Below are 17,849 nucleotides of genomic sequence, written 5' to 3'. Positions count from 1 at the left end.
GGGCGCCGGATTCTGTCCCGGTTGCTCCTCTTCCAGTCCAGCTCTCTGCTATGGCCCGGAGAGTGCAGTGGAGGATGGCCCAGGTGCTTGGGCCCTGCACCCGCATAGGAGACCAGGAGGAAGCACCTGGCTCCTGGCTTTGGATTGGCGCAGCGCGCCAGCCATAGCAGCCATTTGGAGGGTGAACCAACGGAAGGAAGACCTTTCTCTCTGTCTCTCTCACTAACTCTGCCTGTCAAAAAAAAAAAAAACAGTTAAAAAAAAGAACTAGGATACAATAAATCAAATACACACACACACACAGGCACTTCAAAAATTTCATAGAAAATGAAACTAAAAGATAAATGTATTTGGTGCAAAAATTTTGCAATCCATGGGTAGTTTTTCATAATACGCATTTCCCATGAACTTTTTGAAGATTCCTCATGTGTGTTTCTGTTTGTTTTTGTGTGTACACACACATACACACATCAGGTAGGTCTTGCTAACAAAAAATACCACTTTTTTATGAACTTTTGATGAATTAGTTATATTAACTATACCTTACATATGTCATTCATATTAGGGAATGTATATAGCCATTCAAAAGAGAGATCTTCCATCCACTGGTTCACTCCTACAATGCCTGGGACAGGCCTAAGTCAGGAGCCCAGAGCTCAGTCTAGGTCTCCCTCGTGGGTTGCAGGCTCCCAGGCACTTGAGCCATCACTGCTGTCTCCCAGGATGCATTAGCAGGGAGCTGGGTCTGAAGCAGAGCATCCAGGACTCAAACTGACACTCAGATACGGCATCCGGGTGTCCCAAACCACTGCACCACAGTCGATGCCTGCCCCAGTCATGGATTTTTTAAAAAGATTTATTTGTTTATTTGAAAGTCAGAGTTAGAGAGACAGAGAGACATATCTTCCTTCTGCTGGAATGCTCCCCAGGTGGCTACAATGAACCAGAAGGGGCCAGGACAAACTCAGGAGCCAGGACCTTCTTCCAGGTCTCCCAAGTGGGTGCAAGGGCCCAAGTGCTTGCGCCATACTCTTCTGATTTTCCCAGGCCATTAGTAGGGAGCTATGTCAGAAGTGGAGCAGCTTGGACATGAACAGGCAACCGTATGGGATGCTGGCATCACAGGCAGCAGCTTTACCCACTATGCCATAATGCCAGCCCCTACAGTACACTTTTAACTTATTTTTAATTTTATGTAGTATTTTAAAAATCACATTAATTGATATCACTGATCTCACTGGAAAAATTTTGGGAATCAAGTTCACAGGGGCAGGATAAAGTTTTCCAAAATTCTAATTTTCGCTCAAAAAATACAATTATCATTGGAAACACAGTTTCAGTTGTTTACCATGAAGTGATAGGTTCATTTCATTTTTAAACATTTCCAAATATTCAAGAATTTAATCATGATTTGTGCATTCTTTCAAGCAAAAATAAAACTCCATAAAAAATATGGCTACTGGGCTGGCGCTGTGGTATAGCTGGTAAAGCCGCCACTTTAGTGCCGGCATCCTATATGGGAGCCAGTTCAAATCCTTGCTGCTCCCCTTCTGATCCAGCTCCCTGCTAATGGCCTGGAAAGACAGTGGAGGATGGCCCAACTCCTTGGGCCCCTGCATCCACGTGGGAGACCGGAAGAAGCTCCTGGCTCCTGGCTTTGGATCAGCATAGCTCCAGCTGTTGCGGCCATTTGTGGAGTGAACCAGAGGATAGAAGACCTCTCTCTGCCTCTGCCACTGGCTCTGCCTCTCTGTAACTCTGCCTTCCAAATAAATACATAAATATTTACAAAAATGTGGCTAGTTATAGTTACCATTTAATCACAGGTGTGTGTTTCCTAAAGACAATCAATAGCTAAAAAACCTTAAGCATACCTTCTATTTCGTCAGAATATTAAATCAAGTATCAAGAGTTAATGAAACTAACAATTTTTAATGTTTCATCAAGGGTATTCTTAAGTGAAATTGAATTCTTTTTTTTTAACTATAAAAGCATGGCAGTAGAATACAATAGCTGATGGTATACTTTGATGCTCCTGCCTTAATTTCTTCAATGATGCCAAGTAGTTTTACTTATCATCTCTTTTGTACCTCTGTTCAAATATAAAAATTTTACTCCAGCATAAAGCCTGATATTCAAATGATTTGGTAGTCTAAATGTTTCACTGTCAATTGTGTTTGTTGCCAACCATTCATGTAAAACATTAGTTCATGATAATACTACATGACTGCAAACAAAACAGCAAATTCAGTCATATTTGTAGATTTGTCTATAAGTTGAGAGCACAATTTTGCAAATAAGAAGTAACTAACTCTTACGTTTATAGCTAAATGTTTAGGTAAACAAGTTACTGTACCATTGAGAAAAAGCAGTGCCATGAGTTATTTTACTAACTTTTCATTGAGTAGACAGTGAGTGATGTCAGATCTCCAAGGCTTTTTTAGTCTCTGAGCTATCATATGCAATCCTGCAGCCAATGCAGAATAATTACTTACCCGTAAGATGCTTCAGTGGCTTTTTCATTTCAAGTTTGAAAAGCAATAACAAACAATTTTTGGCTTTCAATGAGCTCATCATGTCTGCACTTAACATATTCAATTCCTTTTCCTCTAACTATGAATGAGTAGTCTGAAAATGATGCTGCAACGTAAATGATGAATTCTTTTCAAACTATTTGAAAATGTTCTGTTGCATAAGATACTAGCAGGTAAATTAGTGACAAATATAAAATAGCTTTAATTATATCTTCATCTCTTGTTTACATTTTTATCCAGTTTCTTTGAAGTAAATCCCTTCCCTCCGTGAATTAGAACCCTCAGTGATACTTCAGTTTCAGCTTTTTTGGCTTCTATAAACATAGATGTTGCACCTCTGGTTTGAGTAAACAGGGGCTTCTAATCTCCCTTTGTTAAGCCAACAATCCATATTCTTGTATTTCTGTCTAGGTGGCAATAAATTTCTGGGATTATAAAATAATGATTTATTAAACAAGAAAATCACAGAGATTATAGTAGGTATAACTAAAGACAGCTTTTCCATGTTCCACTTGTTCAGGGTCAGGGAGTCGAAGCACTGGTAATGATGCCAGCACTTCAGAAGAGAAAAGTGAGAAATCAAAGGAAAGAGATGGAGGGGATGACCCAGAGCCACACCAGCAAGGGGTCTTGTAAGAGGGGCACCTGCTATATGGGCTCCAGCAGAGTATACAGAGAGGCTAGGCAGCTACTCACATCAGCCAAGGAATGCAATGTGCTGGCTAGAATGCACCAGCTATGAGTAGTTCTGGACCACAGCCCTTACACCTGCAGCTGGGCTGTGCTATCTTTTGGCCAGACTATGTTGCTCTTCTCTGCCACCTGGCTGACACCCTGCCTTGCCCCTCCTTGGCCTTCAGCCACATTGCCTTGTACTCAACATCAGGCCTACTGCTTCTAACATAGCCCTAAACTGTATTTTAAAGAAAAGTAGAAGATAAGGAAGAAAATATGTATTTACTCTTCTCAGTATTCTTCAATACTTTGTGTAGATACATATTTCCATTTGGTACAAGTTGCATTCTGCCTAAAAAAACTTAAGTTCATTTTTCTTGTAATGAAGGTCTATTAGAAACAAATTCTTTCAGCTTTTGTCTAAAAAGTCTTCATTTTGTCTTAATATTTTACATTCCACAGAGGTTTTTATATATGTTTTGATTAACATGTAATAATTGCATATATGAAGTGCAGTGTGATATTACATTTTAACAAGATGTGCTGATCAAATCATGGTAATTAGCATTTTCATCTCCTTATTTTCTTGCATTTGGAGTCTTTGAGCTCCTTTGAAAGATTTTCATTGGGTATAGAATTCTATCTAGGTTGATAATTTTCTCGTTCAACACTTTAAAAATGTCATCTCAATGTCTTCTTGCCTGCATATTTCCTCATAAGAAGTCTTTGATGAACTATTTGTTGCTTTGTATCAGTTTTTCTGTGTTTTCTCTTTATAACTAGTTTTTAGCAGCCTGATTATAGTGTGCCTTTGTGTTATTTTCTCTGCACCTAACCTGTTTGGTGTTCATTGAGCTTCTAGGGTCTGTAGGTTTATAGTTTTTATCAAATTTGGAAATATTTAGCCATTTTTATTCCTTCTTTGTATGCTCTACCTCTTGGACTCCAGATAAAACCTAGTTAGACCAGTTATATCATCCCTTAGGTTACTGTGACCTTTTCCATGTTTTTTCCATCTTTTATTTCTCTCTGATTGATTTTAGAGCATTTCTATTGCTTTATCTCCATATTCATTGATCTTGTCTTCTGTGCTAAAACTGCTATTAATCCCAACCAGTGAAATTTTCACTTCAAATTTTATATTTTCATGTCTAGAAATTCTATTTTCCTTTTCACTGAGGTATTATTTACATCTTTGAGCATATAAAATATATTTATAATAGCTGACTTATGGTCCTTATCAATTAATTCCACCATTTCTCTCATTTGGAGGTCTGTTTCTGTTGACTAGTTTTTCTCCAGATAATAGGTCACATTTTCTGCTCCTTTCTTTGTATTTTTAGTAAATTTTTTGAATACCAAATATCATGAATTTACCTCATTGAGTGCTGAGTTTTTGGTATTGATTTCAATGGGAGTATACTTTTTTCTGGTAGATAGCTAAGTTACTGCATATCAGTTTGCTGCTTTCAAGTTTGATTTTTAAGCTCATTTAGCATAGTTTTTTTTTTAATTTTTTGACAGGCAGAGTGGACAGTGAGAGAGAGAGACAGAGAGAAAGGTCTTCCTTTTTTGCCGTTGGTTCACCCTCCAATGGCCGCCGCGGGCGGCGTGCTGCGGCCGGCCCACCGCGCTGATCCGATGGCAGGAGCCAGGTACTTATCCTGGTCTCCCATGGAGTGCAGGGCCCAAGGACTTGGGCCATCCTCCACTGCACTCCCGGGCCACAGCAGAGAGCTGACCTGGAAGAGGGGCAACCGGGACAGAATCCGGTGTGCCGGCGCCGCAAGGCAGAGGATTAGCCTAGTGAGCCACTGCACCGGCAGCATAGATCTTGAGTAGCCTTTGCTAAAGGCTAATTTTTCTCACTTTGAAGACACTACCCATCTGAAGTGTCTACTGATACTCCATGTATTCAGCAAGATCTGGCCACTTTGGGCCCATTTGTGGATTCTAGGGATTGTTAATATTACCATCCCTCAGTAACTGTTTTCCTTTTAAGATTTTCTGTACTGTTCTTGTAAAGTTTTACCTGATATGTGTTCAGATGGATATTCATGAAAAGACTGAAGTGGATTTCTATGGATATTTCGAGTACTCCTTTTTTGGCTTAGCTCCATCTCCACAGTTTCTATCCACCCTGGCCTTTCTGAATTCCAACCTCAGTGTATTTTCCAGGTTCTGTTGGGTTCTCCCTTCTTGCACATAGTCAAGGGATTACCTCTAGCCAAAGGAATAGATGATGGTAGAGGGCTCACCTCATCCCTTTCCTCTTAAAGATCACTATCTTGTGTTGTTTCTTGTCCAATTTCTGAAAATAAATGCATCCTATATTTTGTAAGTTTCCTAGTTTTCTAGAGGAAATGTAATTTTCCCCTCATTGCCTATATTAACTGGGATTCTCTACAGATTCAGAACTGATAGGATATGCACATAAGTATATGAGGAAGAATTTATTAGGGGGGTTGGCTCACATAATTGTGGCTGTTGAGAAATCCCACGACAGATCACCTTTAGGCTTAAGAGCCTGGAATGCCAGTAGCCTGGCTCAGTCCAAATCCAAGAGCCTCAGTACTACAGAAGGCAAGGGTATGATTCTCAATTCAATATCGAATAGCCTGAGTGCCAGCAAACGGGGTGCGAGTGTAGCCTGTAGTCCAAAGACCAGCAACTGACTAGAGTCAAGCCCCAAGTCATCTTCCCATAATGCCTGCCCACATTGAGGCACTTGTTAATCTCATTTGGAAACTCATTCACAGATACATCCAAAATAATGCTTTTTCAGATTCTCGATATTCCTTAATCCAATCAAGTTGACACCATAAAATTGACCATCACGTTACCATAAGCAGAAGTTCTTTTTTATCTCCCATCAGTTTTTTCTGCCTTCATTTTTGAAAGAAATTTTTGCTAAATATAAAATTCTCAATTAACAGTTATTGTTTTCTTTTGGCTTCCATTGTTCCTAATGGAGATCAGTCTTGTTCTTATGATTGTTTCCCTGTATATAGTGTGTTTCTCCTATGGCTACCTTTATAAATTTATATTTGGTTTTTGGAACTTTGATCATGATATGCTTCAGTGTATTTTTGTTTGTACTTATCCTACTTGGAGTTCCCTGAGTTCTTGGATCTGTGGTTTGCTGTTCTTGATATAATTTGGAAAATTGTCAGTATTTCTCCTTTTTTGCCCTATTTTCTCTTCTGTCCTTCTGGGGCTCTAATTAAACGTATGGTATATTGATGAATTGTCTCCTACAAGTGAGTAAAGCTTGCTTATTTTTTCCCTATGCTTATATATTTAAATTTGCTTAATTTTTATTAATTTATCTTTAAGATTACACACTCTTTTTCTTTAACGTCCAATCTTATTTTAATCCCATCCAATGAATTTTTTACCACATCTCATCCAATGATTTCTTTTATCCTCTTTTATTTTGAAATGTTCATAAATCCACAGTTTCAAAAATAGTACTAAAAGGTCCATGTTACCTTCACTCAGTTCCCATCAACAGTAACATCTTATAATAACTCTATTGCAATATCAAAACCAGGAAATTGACATTAGTTCAACAGAAATTATTTAGATTTCACCAATTTTACCTGTAAAATTATGATTTTCACTAAACTTAAGGAAGTTTCAGCCATTTCTTTAAATATTGTTTCAGTGCCACCTTCTTTTTTTTCCTTCTGGGACTTTGATGACACAAATAGTGTTGATTTTTTTTTTTTTTTTTTTTTTTTTTTTTTTTTTTGCCAAAGGACCCAGAGACTGTTAATTTTTTTCCAGTCAGTTTTCTCTCTGTATCTCTGATTGGGTAATTTCTATTGTTCTGTCTTCAAGTTCACTGCTTTTTTTCTCTGCCATCTCCATTCTTCTATTTAACTATTCAGTAAGGTTTTTTATTTTGGATACTGTGTTTTTTGGTTCTAAAATTTCCATTTGTTTCTTTTTTATGTTTTATATTCTTTGCTAATACTTTCTCATGTTTTTTTTTTCATTTTGTTCCAAGCATGTCTTTAATTGCTCCTTGAAATATTTTATAGTAGCTGCCTTAAAGTCCTTGTCAGATAATTCTAATATATATGTCATCTTGGTGTTAACATTTATTAATTGTCTCTTCTCATTCAATTTGAGAGTTTCCTGATTCTTGGAATAATGAGTATATTTTTGTTGGTACCTTTAGATTTTGGGAACTCTGGGCTCTAATGTTTAAGCTGTTAAGCCTACATCTTTCTGCTCGAGTTCTACCACAAATCACACAAAACACAAATAAATGTCTCCCCTATCCCCAGTGTGATTCTCTTCATCCAAGGATTGAATTCCCTCTATTTTTGTCTGTTTTTGGATATTCTCCAATACCACCAAACAATTTATCATAAAGATTGGTCTGATAGAAATTGTTCCATCAGGCCGGCGCCACGGCTCACTAGGCTAATCCTCCGCCTAGCGGCGCCGGCACACCGGGTTCTAGTCCCGGTCGGGGCGCCGGATTCTGTCCCGGTTGCCCCTCTTCCAGGCCAGCCCTCTGCTGTGGCCAGGGAGTGCAGTGGAGGATGGCCCAGGTGCTTGGGCCCTGCACCCCATGGGAGACCAGGAAAAGCACCTGGCTCCTGGCTCCTGCCATCGGATCAGCGCGGTGCGCCGGCCGCTGCGCGCTGGCCGCGGCGGCCATTGGAGGGTGAACCAACGGCAAAGGAAGACCTTTCTCTCTGTCTCTCTCTCTCACTGTCCACTCTGCCTGTCAAAATAAAAAAAAAAAAATTGTTCCATCAAAAAATGAAGTTATTCCATCATTAACAGAAGCCACAAGTCAAGACTTAGAAAGTTTTCACTGTGTGTATAACTTTTTTGAAAATGTAAACAAATTTTTGTAAATAAAACTTTAAAATTAAACAAAGGTATTTATCAGGCAGGCCTACTTTCTTTGACAAGCTCTGTGGAAAAATCATAGTAATAATATGTACTAGGCAAGTTGAGCCAATTATTTAACGAGTCTTTGTCTCAGTTTCCTCACCTGTAAAACAAAGATTAGTGTGAGGATTAAATATGTTGGTTGAAATAATGTGCTTAGAGCAGTGGCTGGCATGTAATAAGAACTCAATAAGTTGTAGATGTTACTATTGTTAATAAATACTGGAAAAGCTCCTCACAGCCAGGGGCTTGTTTCTCCTTAGTCCCTCAATGCCAAGAATTTGGAACCCAGAAAGTACCTAACTAATAAAGAAATTGAACATCGTGCTGTATTGAGTGCTATGTGGATTTAGCCTAACAGAATTTGCTAACACTGACAGCTCATGGAATGAAACACTGACAACTTGTCTAAAAGAAATATTGTCATCTTATGAGTAGAGGTGAGTATGAGTGAAAATAAATACTAGAAATTGTGTATTTGAATCTTAGGTAAGGTCATGGCACCTGGCATTCACCAAACTATTCTATTTTAGAAAAGCTTCATACAGGCAGGGTTTAGGAACTTTTTAAATGAGAAAAGAACATTTATTAAGCACCAATTATTTCTGTAGTATATTTACGTGCTAGATCCTTTATATACGTTATCTCATAGATGTCTCCCAGCAACCCTGTAAAATAGGCATTATTCCAAATTTACTGATGAGAAAAATAAGTCTTAGAAAGTAACTTGCTCATAACCAACTAGGAAAATAAAAGAGCCAGTATTCAAACCCAGATCTATCATATTTCTGGGCTAATACTCTTTTCCTTACTTTCAATGACAGGACTCAGGATTTGGGTATAAGGAATGCATGGGAGAAAAATAAATATTTATTAAACATCTACTACAGGCCTGACAACATGCCATATGTATTATTACATTTACTTCTCAATGCATTATTTTATTCAATCCCCAAAAGAGCCCTATGAGAAAGAGGAAAATTCACATTTGTTGAGCATCTGCTATGTACCTAACATTTCAGTAGGGCTTATATAAATTATGTCACATGGTCTTCTAACAGCCCAGTGAAACCCATATTATTCTGACAAGTTAGCAGAAGCTAAGCTGAACTTTCACCACACTTGCCTGCCTCTAGGACACATATTTCTAAATATTTTGCAGAAAATGCATTCCACAAGACACAGTGTTTTTAAAAAAAATACAGTCCAGGAATATAAAGGTCTCTCCATACTAGTGGTTTTTAATCTTTCGAGCGGTCATGGACCTCTTTGAGAATCTCATGACTCCTCCCAGATAAGTGCTTATATATAAACAGTTTTGGGTACAATTTCAGAGCATTCAGCAATTTCCTGAAGATTATCAATGGAGTCTTTGTTTAAAACAAACAGAAACCTGCTCTTAAGAACAGGAGTCAATCTTACAAAAACAAGAGAGCTTATTAATTCTTCATTATTGAGTTTTACAAATCCTCTAGATCACTCACACCTATATTTGAGCGTTCTGTTTCACAAAGTAGATGGTCCCCCTTTTTCTCTTTTGACTTGTCATTCCCAGCTCTATTGGCCTTGCTGATAGTTGAAATCCTTGTTGTGAGGAGAGGAGACCATCCTGTGTATCACAGGATGTTCAGTAGCATATTCCCTGCCCACCCCTCCAATGTGGATAATCAAGAATGTCTCCAGACATTTCCAAATGTCCCAATGGCAGGGCTAAACTGCCCTCTCTTGAGAATTATTGGTTTATAGTAATTAAAATCATCACTCTTCAGTTACACACACATAAAGGGCCTAAGAACCAGCCTTTCTTAAAGTATATCCTTTTCTTGCTTGATTAAGATCTACAAAACTGTTCAACTTGCTAAGCAAGATGCATTATCTCAACAATTAAATTAATATCTAAATATGTAGTTTTTCTTACCTAAAGGACCAAAAAAGAAAATTCATACAGCCCCTCTGCTCTATTGATTGATTGACTTGGTAATTCATTCAGTTATTCAATGACTATTGCATGCTAACAATGTTGCAGACATAATGCCAAGGGCTAAAATAATGAACAATGTAAATGTGGTCCCCATATCATGGAACTAAAAATCTAGTGAGGAAGGCAGACTAAAGAAAAAATTAAGGGGCTGGCGCTGTGGCATAGTAGGTTAATCCTCCACCTGTGGCGCCGGTTCTAGTCCCAGCAGCTCCTCTTCCAATTCAACTCTCTGCTGTGGCCTGGGAAAGCAGTAGAAGATGGCCCAAGTGCTTGGGCCCCTGCACCCATGTGAGAGACCCGGAAGGAGCTCCTGGCTCCTGTCGCAGCTCCAGCCGTTGCGGCCATTTGGGGAGTGAACCAACAGAAGGAAGACCTTTCTCTCTTTCTCTCTCTCTCTCATTGTCTGTAACTCTACCTCTCAAATAAATAAATAAAATCTTTTAAAAAAGAAAAAATTAATAATAGGTAAAAAAGAATACTAGCTTGAATAGAGTCACTAGGAAAGGGCCTTTCTGCAGATGTGTCATCTAAGGCCAGAACTTGAAAGCTGAGGGTCAGGCAGGTTAAAAAATAAAAACTCAACCAAAGAACATATATTCCAGACTCAGGAAGTAACTGTGTACAAAGATGCTGAGGTAAGACAGAGCTTGGTGTATTCTGGACACTAAAAGAAGGCTGGTGAGGGAGGAACAAAATGTATGCGATGGAATAGGCAGGCCAGGACTCTGCTAAAGAGTTGGATCACATTCTTATTAGAGTGGGAAGCCACTTTTAGTGTCAGCACCATGATTTAGTGCACATTTTTAAAATTTTTTTTTTTTTGACAGGCAGAGTTAGACAGTGAGAGAGACAGAGAGAAAGGTCTTCCTTCAGTTGGCTCACCCCCCAAAATGGTTGCTACAGCTGGCGCGCTGCACCGATGCGAAGCCAGGAGCCAGGTGCTTCCGCCTGGTCTCCCACGAGGGTGCAGGGCCCAAGGACTTGGGCCATCCTCCACTGACCTCCCGGGCCACAGCAGAGAGCTGGACTGGAAGAGGAGCAACCGGGACAGAATCTGGCACCCCGACCGGGACTAGAACCCCGGGGTGCCCGCGCTGCCAGCGGAGGATTAGCCTAGTGAGCCGCAGAGCTGGCCCTTAGTGCACATTTGAAAACTACTCTGGCTGTTGTGTGGAGTGATGGTAGAGGTAAGACTGGAAGTATGGAGACCAATTAGGATGCTACTGCCAGTTGGCAGATGGTGGTAATGACAGTTGAGATGGAAAGAATGATATACTTGGGGAATAGGATTTACATACATGCTAATGAATTAGATGTAGAGGGTGTGGTATGCTGACTTGAACAATTAAGATGGAAAACGGAGCGATTTATTGAAGTTATGTCCCCTGGTCTTCTAACTGCCCAATGAAACCCATGTTATTCTGACAAGTTAGAAGAATCTGAGCTGAGCTTTTGCCACTTCCCTTCCTCTCAAGGCAGCTCTAAAGGACACCCCTCCAAGACACATATTTCTAAAATACGGGGAAAACTATCTTGATATCGAGAGATGTATTTCTTGGTCAAGTGAGCTGCAAATGTGAATCTATAACTAGTTACTCAGTGAAGAGGGAAACCATTCAGTTCCGTAAAGATTTAGTAGGCACCTCCTGTATGTGGGCACTATGCTAAGTGCTGAGAGCATGAAGAAATAAAAGGCACTGTGCTTTGCTCCAAGAGCTTCCAGCCCAGCTACAGAGAGAGACATATAAACAGACGGCTTCAAGTGGCCATGGGAAGCACTAAGGCAGAGGGATGTGCGGAGTCTAGAAAGTCGTAGAAGAGCACCAATTAGTCTGACTGGGGTAAGGGAGTGGGGGGAGGGGTCAAAGAAGGTGAGCTGGAGGTTAAGGAAACAGCAGTGGAAAAGGTACAGAGCCTTGGCCGGCGCCGCGGCTCACTAGGCTAATCCTCCGCCTAGCGGCGCCGGCACACCGGGTTCTAGTCCCGGTCGGGGCGCCGGATTCTGTCCCGGTTGCCCCTCTTCCAGGCCAGCTCTCTGCTGTGGCCAGGGAGTGCAGTGGAGGATGGCCCAGGTGCTTGGGCCCTGCACCCCATGGGAGACCAGGAAAAAAGTACCTGGTTCCTGGCTCCTGCCATCGGATCAGTGCGGTGCGCCGGCCGCAGCGCGCCAGCCGCGGCGGCCATTGGAGGGTGAACCAACGGCAAAGGAAGACCTTTCTCTCTGTCTCTCTCTCTCACTGTCCACTCTGCCTGTCAAAAAATAAAAAAAAATAAAAAAAAAAAGGTACAGAGCCGTGAAACAGTGTGATACATTTAGGGCGCTGTAAACGATGCAGTGTTATTAGAACATAAGCTTGAAGGCATGGAATACTAGGAGATGAGATTTGATTCACAATATTGACAAAAGCTAACAATTATTAAGCATTGTATGCCAGGCACTATAGTAAGTGCCTTATGTGAGTATCATTTAATCCTCCCAATTACAATAGAGATATGAAAATTTAGAGGGATAATGTGCACTTTCCCAGAGTTATCCACTCCCAAAGCTTTGATTCAAACCATGCAGTAAAGTCCAGAACTCAGAACTCAAGTTCTTAACTACATAAAATGTTTAGGTGTTGTGCTAAAGAACTGAAATGTACCTGTTAACAGGACTGAATCATGGAAGGGCAATGGCATGGTCAGATCTGTGCTTTGAAATGACTCAGGATAATATAAGAAAAGTCAGACTGGAGACTATTGTAATACATCAGTCAAATGACGAAGGGAGTTTGAAGTAAGGACAGAGATGAGGGAAAGATTTAAGGAATGTTTACAAAGTAAAACTAGCACAACTTGGTGATTGATTGGATTATGGAGGCAAAGGAGAGAGGAGAAATCTGTGATGTCACCATGTTTTCTGGTTTGGGTGACTGGGTGATGTTACTAACAAATTAAGAAGGAGCACTAAAAGCAAGCCACTTTTTACACTGAATACTAGGTGCCAATGAAACACCCAAGTGAATCCATTCAAGACATAATATGAGAGTGTAAAGTTCAGGGGCTAAGTCATAACTGGATATAGACCTGAGTACTAATAACATGTGAGAAGTGGTTACCCATGGATGTATATAAGAGGGAGACCATAAGCCAATGAGAGAATGTTGGAGAATTAATTTCTGTCTTTAAGAAACCAGCAAGGGGCCAGCGCCTGTGACACCGGCATCCCATATGGGCGCTGGATTCTGTCCCGGTTGCTCCTCTTCCAGTCCAGCTCTCTGCTGTGGCCCGGGAGGGCAGTAGAGGATGGCCCAAGTGCTTGGGCCCTGCACCCATGTGGGAGACCAGGAGGAAGCACCTGGCTCCTGGCTTCGGATCAGCATAGCTCCGGCCATAGCGGCCATTGGGGGGTGAGCCAACGGAAGGAAGACCTTTTTTTCTGTCTCTCTTTCAATGTCTAACTCTGTCAAATAAAAATAATTATAAAAAAAAAATAAACCAGCAAAATGAGCTCACAAAGGAAACTGAAAACAAACATGTTCACAAGGATAAGCAATACACCACAGTCATTAAAATCATGGAATATGAACTCAAAATCTATGTGAGTTTATATCATTCGGACTCTTAATATGGTGCCTGATAAACATTAAACCTTAGTTAATATTTATAGGAAGAAAACCAGGGTAGAAACCAGAAGTCAAAAGTTTAAAAGACGGAGAGAATGCTGAGATGTGTCACATGCGCCTGAGAGGTCTGATCAGCCAAGAACTTACAAGTATGGTTAGGTTTGGCAATGTGAAGGCTACTGATGACCTTGGTGAAGGAGCAGATGCTGGACAATAATAGGTTGAGAGTCAATAGAAAGTAAAGAAAATGGAAGCAACAGGACTAACTCACGAAGCTTGCTGCTTAAGAAATCTTAAAGCAGGTATTTACCCAAGTGGTTAAGACACCCTGAAGCACATTGGAATGCCTGAATTCAATCTCAACTCTAACTTTTGACTCCAGCTTCCTGCTAAAGCAACCTCAGGGAGGGAGGGGGCAGTAATGGCTCAAGGAATTGGATTATTGCCACCCACATAGAAGAACTGGATTGCATTCTTGGCTTCTGGCTTCAGCCTCAGCCCAACTCCAGCCATTACAGGCATTTAGGGAGTGAACCAGTGGATGGAATCACTCTATTCATCTGTCTCTCTGCCTCTTGAAAAAATAAGATGTTTCAGAAGAAATCGTTATCAGGTGTAAAAAAAAAAGTACAAGAATGCTCATCTTAGCTTTGTTTATGATAACAAAAGAAAAATGAAACTGTTCTAAATGTCCAAGAGTGAAGGGATGAAGAAGTAAATAAGAGGTTAGAAGAAAGTAGTAAATATTGGAATGGTTATTGAGAAGAATGAGAGAAAGCTGAGCAGAGACAAGTAACGAATAATGAAGAAGCCTGGAAAGTGCAATGTGAAGCTGGACAGCGTGGATTTCAGTTGTGTTGTGGTACAATTTTCTTTGGTGGCAATGGAACAGAGAAGGCAAATTGTGGGGCATGGGGGCGGGGGGGAGCTGTGTCCTGGAGTGGTGATTTTTCCAGGCAGGTGGAACAAAGGGAAAGAAGTTGAAGTTGATGGTCAAAGAGGGTTCAAGAGAGGAGATAATGGAGTAAAGGTACAAGAGAATTGGTAGTACAAGGACTTGAACGCAGACTGTAAGATAAGAGGCAGGCTGGTAGAAATGTTGCAGGCTTTTGAAATCAGAAAGATTTGCATTTGAATTACAGCTGTGTTATTAATTTTGTGACTTTAGGCAACTTCCTTGAAGTCTGTAATCTTCAGTTTCCTCATCTGTAAAGTAAGTATAAGGACACTGAGTTCATAACAAAACTGGCACACAATCGTGCTTCAGTAACTGTTCCCTTCTTTCCCACATAATGTGAAACATACTTTCCTGGGAAGGCTGAGATAAAGTCCAAATCACTTCCTTTTAGAGATTCAGAGTTTGGCAGAAGTGACACAAATACTAAGAGACAGATAGCAATACAAGGTTAACAAATTACCATTTGAGTTGCTAAGCACGATAATAGCAGTGCGATAATAGCAATAGTGCTGTGAGAACCCAGCAAAGGTGTGACTAGAGGTGCCTGATGGAGTGATGGAAGGCTTCCCTGTAAAACTCTTCACAATTCAAGTTTCAGTTTCTGTTTTTAAGGTTTACTTATTTATGTGAAAGGTAGAGTTACAAAGAGATAGGGAGAGACAGAGAGAGAGATCCTCCATCCGTTGGTACACCCCCCCCCCCCCGCCCCGCAAATGGCCATCAACTGCCAGGGCTGGGCCAGGCCGATGCCAGGAGCCAGGAGCTTCCTTCGGTATCCCATGTAGGTGTAGAGCCCCAGGGACTTTGGCTATCTTTCACTGCTTTCCCAGGCGCATCAGCAAGGAGCTGGATTGCAATGGAGCATCTGGGACTCCAACCGGTGCCCATATGGGTTGCCGGTGCTGCAGGCAGTGGCTTAACCCCCTATGGCCACAGTGCTGGCCCCAAATTTTGTTTCTAGTGTTGAAAGAAAGTGTCAGGAAATAGGGAGATGAAATTTTAAGGGGAGGTCAAGCAGAAAAGAAGCTTTTGCTCTAATTTTCCCAGACAATATTCTTTTTTTTTAAAGATTTATTTATTTTATTGAAAGGCAGAGTTACAAAGACAGGGAGAAGCAGAGAGAGAACATCCATCTGCTGGTTCACTCCCCAAATGGCTGTGATGGCTGGAGCTGAGCCAGTCCAAAGCCAGGAGCTTTTTCCAGGTTTCCCACATGGGTGCAGGGGCCCAAGGACTTGGGCCATCTTCCACTGCTTTCCCAGGCCATAGCAGAGAGCTGGATCAGAAATGTACAGCTGGGACTCGAACCAGCGACCATATGGGATGTCGGTGCGGCAGGTGGCGGTTTAACCCGCTACACCACAGCGCCGGCCTCCCCAGAAAATAATCTAACAGGCAATAAGTTCAAGAGAAGGTCTTTATTTCTTTTAAGGAAAATGACTTTTGCAGGTTTGTTAACTTAGGAGAAGTACACGATGAAGTGAGAGATGTTTAAGGTGATTAAGAGGAAAGGAAATATTCACGTGTTCAAGGTTCACAAAGAGAAGGCAAGAGGAGGTAAAATACAGGACCCATGTCAGGGGTTTACTCCTAGACAGGGTGCAAAATAACCCTTTCTCTAAAATGAAGGAGAATGGCTGCTGCAGGTATTTGGAGGAGTGAACCAACAGATGACAGCTCACTCACTCTCTGCCTTTCAAACAAACAAATCAATCTCTTTAGAAAATCTATTTTAAGGTATACAAATTTCATGTATTTCATATATACATATCTAGGAACATAGTGACATTTCCCCCCTACTCTCCCTCCCTCCCGCCCATGCTCCAACCCTTCCTCCCCCTCTCTCTCCCATTCCCGCTCTTAATTTTTACAAAGAACTATTTTCAGTTTACTTTACTTAATGATCATATAATTAACCCTACACTCAGTAAAAGATTTCAACGAATAGTATGAAGGAAAAAGAAAAGAAAAATAAATTAAAAAAAAAAACACACTGTTCCTCAATAGAAGAGACAAGGGTCATAAACAATCATCAAATCTCATAATGTCTATTTCACTCCAATATATTATATTTCAGGTACTCTATTTGTTACCTTGGATCAGGAAAAACATGACAACTGTCTTTTTGGGACTGGCTTATTTCACTAAGTATAATGGCTTCCAGTTGCGTCCATTTAAACAAATAAATCTTTTAAAAATAAACCGAGGGGGCAAAAGGAAAGATGAAAAGTAGGCACAGATAATTTATGACCAAAAGGTGGAAAGAAATCAATTTCTAGAAATTGCATTCTGTGTGCAATTTTTCTTGAATTTTATAAGCCAAGAATACTTCCTTAATATGTTCACAACAAATGAGTGCAGCCTGCTTATGGAGCTAATTCTTACAACTGATGTAGCTACCAACTATTGGTGAAATGGCAACAACAGAAATAAAGACCATCCAAGCTCTCCTTTTGGCACCTGGGAAAATGGAGTGCTGATGGCTTCAGCAGGCAGCTGTGACAGGGAACAACAACCTCCCATGGCTTGCTTTCACCTTCAGTTCTTAACCGGTTACTAGATGAGGCTCTATTGCTCACTCCAATCTTCTTTTGCTCCAGTCCACATACACAAATACCCTATGAAGCAATTTTCCAGCCTCAGTTTTGCCCACTTCTGAATAGGAGAATTGGCAGCCCACATAGCTGTCCTACTGGCTTAAAGGACCCCAAAGCATTTGGCTACATTGTTTTCTATCCTGACCTTTTCAGCCTGCACCTCGCCTTTCTGGGACAATATCCCGCAGTCACGTCCTACTAGTGTGTCCCTCCAGGCAGCACACCTTCAGAAATACCGGTTTCTGGCCTCTGTGGAGGCAGCATCTCTGCTGAGCACAACTAGGAATGTAACAGGGGATAGATTCAGGCACTGGGAATTCACCAGCTGATTTGCATCTAGAATTTCTTCAGATTGCATCATTCAGTAAAATCAAAGGAAATAACGAAAAACCGTGTTAGAGACCTTCACTTCTCTGCTGCCTTCCTGCTTCAGCTCAAGCATATACCAAAGTGACAAAATGCACAAATTGGAACTGGGCTCTGTCTTTCCCACTTTTAATGCAGAAAACGTCTATATTTCTCATGTTGGTTTTATAAACTTTAAGGCGTATTTTTACACCCAGCAAAGAAATTTCAAGGAAGAAA

At 40.8% G+C, this 17,849-nt stretch overlaps 2 protein-coding genes across 12 annotated transcripts in view; one reads left to right on the top strand and one right to left on the bottom strand.

Moving 5' to 3' along the window:
• The window catches only part of LOC149119640 (uncharacterized), a 282,520-nt gene that overhangs the window by 118,265 nt on the left and 146,406 nt on the right, over window positions 1-17,849 (bottom strand). The window lies entirely within an intron of this gene.
• Window positions 1-17,849, top strand: part of HDAC8 (histone deacetylase 8) — a 256,156-nt gene that overhangs the window by 119,796 nt on the left and 118,511 nt on the right. Inside the window, exon 10 of one of the 6 annotated variants that reach the window (XM_089324277.1) lies at window positions 14,878-14,964. The exons of 4 other annotated variants lie outside the window; for them this stretch is intronic. In XM_089324277.1, coding sequence (XP_089180403.1) covers window positions 14,878-14,949 — 72 coding nt within the window. In that variant the 3' untranslated portion in view covers window positions 14,950-14,964. Of the gene's footprint in view, window positions 1-1,559; window positions 2,120-14,877; window positions 14,965-17,849 lie in introns of those variants that run through there. One more of the 6 variants, XM_089324275.1, reaches the window with a different exon arrangement.

This window comes from Oryctolagus cuniculus, chromosome X (assembly GCF_051225735.1).
Source record: "Oryctolagus cuniculus isolate XC-2025 breed Fujian yellow rabbit chromosome X, ASM5122573v1, whole genome shotgun sequence".
Classification (NCBI taxonomy): domain Eukaryota; kingdom Metazoa; phylum Chordata; class Mammalia; order Lagomorpha; family Leporidae; genus Oryctolagus; species Oryctolagus cuniculus.
Note: the sequence above shows the minus strand (reverse complement) of the source record. Positions and strands in the feature narration are given on the sequence as shown.